We start from the raw sequence: 4,511 nt of genomic DNA, 5'->3' as shown, positions 1-4,511 counted from the left end.
TGCCGATTCCAATTGAGCAGAGAGGATTGTCAGTTACACCGCGCGGCGCGCTGACCCGTGTGTGCGTGTTGACTGCCTGGGAAACTGCAACTGGAGTAGGCTAAAATATAAATCAGGTTATGCCTTTTTATTATAGATCTGTGGCATGCTATAAGTTATAATTGAGGCAGATAAGACAAAACCAATGTAATATAGGCCAGTACAGGCTATTCTCGTTAGTCATGTAGTCTTAATAGCTGCTAACCTTAGGATCAGAGTAAGACCACATGTAGGGTATTTTTTTTCATGACTTTTACTTTTATGCAAATTCAAAATCGATAAACTATATATATGATAGCCAGATACCCTTGATCCGAGGCTATAGCCTGTCCAGTTATCCACTAGAAGTCCTTAAGGGTCAGGCTATGGACCAGAGGCGAGCTAATATCCTCCAATGTCCAAAGAGGACTGCCATAAACTTGGCTCGCTTTTGTTTTAAAAAAAAAGGAAAAAAAGGGAAAAAAAGAAAGATCAACATATAAGTTGCTGCCTAGACAAATCTCGTTGCGTAATCTTTTAATAGTCTCCAAATAGCCACACGTGATGTAAAAATAGTGTAGGTAGACGTGTATTTTATATAGAAAATTAAGTTTAAAGGATGGAGATTGTAGCGTTAAGTCAGACCTCTTTGTACCATAACAACAGCATCATTTCCCACCGTCTACCATTGTAATGTCGAGGAGGGGGGGGGGGGGGGGACAGGACAGAGTTGACAAACGCACGCCACAGCCAATGGCTCGACTGGCAGACGCGCGTGGCCACGCTAGGAGCCAATCGCATCCCTCGGAGGGAGGGACTAGTCCCTGTATTCTGATTGAATCAGTCCAGTTTGTATTAGTAGTTGGACGCACGGGAGACCAGGAAGAAAGGGAATATACTTTATGAAATACCGCAGCCCTCTGGATATATAGCGGCCATTCATCTCTTTCCCCCGTGGCATATAAACGGCATATAACGTAAGTTGCAGCCGATGAGCGAAATGATCCCGGTTCTATTGTCCGCAACGCTTGAATCTGACTCCAGGCTGCATTTCACAGGGATGCATCTCATGATAACTGCGCAGAGATGCATCTGCTGAACATGGACAAACAGGGCGTCTTGTTATTTCGATGAAGGCTTGTTTTCTTTATTATTTTGAACACGGGGCAGTCGCAGAATTACTGTAACGTTCGGGAATGGACAACGTCAATATAACCCGACGTGTTTCTGTTTCGTATGAAGAAGAGCATTGCGCAGTGCAGTGAATACGGGTTATCGTGTTTTTAGATTTTTGAGTGCGATATCTAATTGGTGGCGACTGTATTACCTAATAAGTGGAATTCCAACTGCTCGCCAGCTCCTATATAGAGCGTGTTTTTAGTGCACTGTAAATGTGAGCAGCTTTCACCAAGCCATAAGAGCTGCACTCTCCCGAGGTTACAGATGAGAGGCAAACAATATCATCAACAACTGAAGTTGACAGCACCCTGGGAAAAGGATGCTGGCTATGGGAGGAAGCTCAAAACCTACAGGAACCATACTAAGATAATAGCACAGCCTGGGATCGTGATGAAAGTCCTACGCCGAAAGAGGATTGTGTTATTTATGGCCTATTTCCTACTGCTGGTGCTCACTATGCTGAACTTGGCCAACTACAAATGGACTAAAGAGCCCCAGCAGTGTAATCGTCAGATGAGGAGCACCACTTATCAAAGCAGATCTGATATCCGCTTCCTGTACAGGCCATCTCTGGCCAAAAAGAGACAGCTGGTCTATGTGCTGACCACCTGGAGATCGGGCTCCTCCTTTTTCGGGGAGCTTTTTAACCAAAATCCGGAAGTGTTCTTCCTGTACGAGCCGATGTGGCACATCTGGCAAAAACTGTACCCGGGCGATGCCGTTTCTTTGCAAGGGGCAGCCCGGGACATGCTGAGCTCCTTGTATCGCTGTGACCTTTCCGTTTTTCAGTTGTACAACAGCCCCGGAGGAAAGAACTTTACCTCCCTGGGACTCTTTGGGGCTACCCTCAACAAGGTGGTGTGCTCCTATCCGCTCTGTTCGGCCTACAGGAAGGAGGTGGTGGGCATGGTAGACGATAAGCTGTGTAAAAAGTGCCCCCCTCAGAGCCTCCGACTGTTAGAGGAGGAGTGCCTCAAATACAACACCATAGTCATTAAAGGGGTTCGCATTCTGGACGTGAATGTGTTGGCCCCGCTCATGGAGGACCCCTCCTTGGACTTGAAAGTGATTCACCTTGTCAGAGACCCCCGGGCCGTGGCCAATTCCAGGATCAAATCCAGACATGGCTTGATAAGGGAGAACTTACAGGTGGTCCGGAGTAGGGACCCTAAACTGCGCCGGATACCTTTCGTGGACCCCAGCCACAAAGCCAACAAGAAGGACGGCTCAGACTACCACTCGATCGGTGCGATGGAGGTGATCTGCGACCGCACCTCCAGGACGTTGAGGACTGCCTTAAACCCGCCCAGCTGGCTCAAGGGGAAGTACATGGCCGTGCGGTACGAGGACCTGGTGGAGAGCCCGGTGAAGACTCTGCGCAGCATCTACCGCTTTGCCAACCTGACTGCCAACCACGACATCGAGTCATTCGCCCTGAACATGACCAGCGGCTCCAGCTCGTCCTCCAAGCCGTTCATAGTCTCGTCCAGGAACGCCACACAGGCTGCCACTGCGTGGAGAACAGTACTCAGCATTCAGCAGATCAAACAAGTGGAGGACTATTGCCACCATTCCATGTCCGTGCTGGGGTACGATCGAGTCAGAACGGCAGGAGAGGCGAAGGACTTGAGCAAGTCTTTACTGTCTCACTCCAAACTGTGATAACGCCACACCCCCCCTCTCCTGCCACCAAAGACGTTTAAATTAATGTTAATTTTGCATCGAGTGCCGTTTCCTCTTATTGTGGAATTAAAGCTTTACTTTAAATCAGTGTTTTGGACAAGCTCTACTGGCCACATTTGGAATGTATCTTTGTTTCTCTCATTTGAATTGCAGTGGTATTTGAAGGGACCACGGCTATTTTGTAAACAGGAATACTGGATGTGTTTGACAATGCAAGCCTATGAACAAATGACTTGAACAGAGAAGCTGCAACCATGAAATACAAATGTATAATTTGATGTTTCTTGCTATGAAAACACTTCAAAGTGGATGTTTTTGGGCGTTATTTTTTGAATGTTCAAAACCTTGAGGAAAAAATAAGAATTTGGTTTTTCCAGTCTACGGTACATATTGTCTGTAAAAGTGAAAATAGTGGATGGAAGAAACAAAACAAAAAAATAATAATTGATAAAAAAAAATGCATTGTTAATATTTCTTTGTAACAACTGGTTTGACTCAGAGACAATCATTACATTGGTCTGTTAATGTGCCATAGATGGAAGGTGTCAAGAGTAGATAACAGAACAGCAGTACGTCTAGGAAAAAGGGATGTTTTTTACTTTTGTCACTGAATCATCACAGGATGATATCACACTGTAGACCAGGGGTCTTCAACAGGGGGTCCGGGACCCCTATAGGGGGTCTGCCAAATCTTTTGTGTGAGAGGATTTGTTTTATTTTATATGAACCACTTGAACCCTAGCATCTCTATTCTGAGGAACATTAGCAGAAAATAGCCTACAAGCTCACACCGCCTTACGCTGTGAGGCGCTGTGAGCTTGTAGATCGGCTATTTCCGGCAAAGAGGTTTGGTGTAGGGGGGATAAGGAGCAAATCAAGTACTACGTATGGAAGGTTTAAGTGGTGAAATGTTTGAAATGAACTAAAAACATGAATTTACACAACAACACTGATGATAGTCAATGAAGCTATATATGAAATCTATGAAAAGATCTGCAACACAATTGTATGCAATGTAGTGGGGGTCCCTGACTGCTTCATCTCTCTCTCTCTCTCTCTCTCAGCCAAGGGGTCCTTGGCCTGAAAAACGTTGTAGACCCCTGCTGTAAATGATGCCATAGGGAGAGAGAGAGTCCTCTGAATGACTATCAATGTTGGTGTAAACAGTGTGTTCTACCATTTCAATTGTTTACAAGTGCTTGCTCTTATGAAATCACATGGCCTGGGAATATTGCATCAAGTAAAGTTCACAGTGAATGAGATCATGTATGCATCTGTTTGGAACAACACAACACCATTTACCTACACTACCACATTTACATTTCTTCATTTACATTTACATTTTTCAAAACACTCTCAGACCAGTGGTTCTCAAACCCTTTTGGTGCTGCTGATGCACACTTGAACAAATAAACGATTGAATAAGAAGCTAACACTTTGAGCAGAGCTCAATAATTGGCTATATATAGAGGCTTTTTACAAGCAACAAATACCTACCGAAACATAATTATGTAACATTTGCATAGACTTTTTAAGAAGGTAGGGAAGTTTGCGCTTACTATAACAGGTGTGAGAGGCCAGCATGAAAGTCCATAAACAAAAAGAAGGGGCTTGCACACCGAAGGATGAAA

At 44.9% G+C, this 4,511-nt stretch overlaps 1 protein-coding gene across 1 annotated transcript; it reads left to right on the top strand.

Moving 5' to 3' along the window:
* Positions 1–895: 895 nt before the first annotated feature.
* chst2b (carbohydrate (N-acetylglucosamine-6-O) sulfotransferase 2b) lies at positions 896–4,145 on the top strand. Its single transcript, XM_079489773.1, has one exon. It carries the CDS (start codon positions 1,462–1,464, stop codon positions 2,857–2,859), a length of 1,398 nt encoding a protein of 465 aa, XP_079345899.1. The 5' UTR covers positions 896–1,461; the 3' UTR covers positions 2,860–4,145.
* Positions 4,146–4,511: the final 366 nt, after the last annotated feature.

The sequence above is a fragment of the Electrona antarctica genome (genome assembly GCF_951216825.1).
Source record: "Electrona antarctica genome assembly, chromosome: 20".
In the NCBI taxonomy this organism is placed as follows: domain Eukaryota; kingdom Metazoa; phylum Chordata; class Actinopteri; order Myctophiformes; family Myctophidae; genus Electrona; species Electrona antarctica.
Note: the sequence above shows the minus strand (reverse complement) of the source record. Positions and strands in the feature narration are given on the sequence as shown.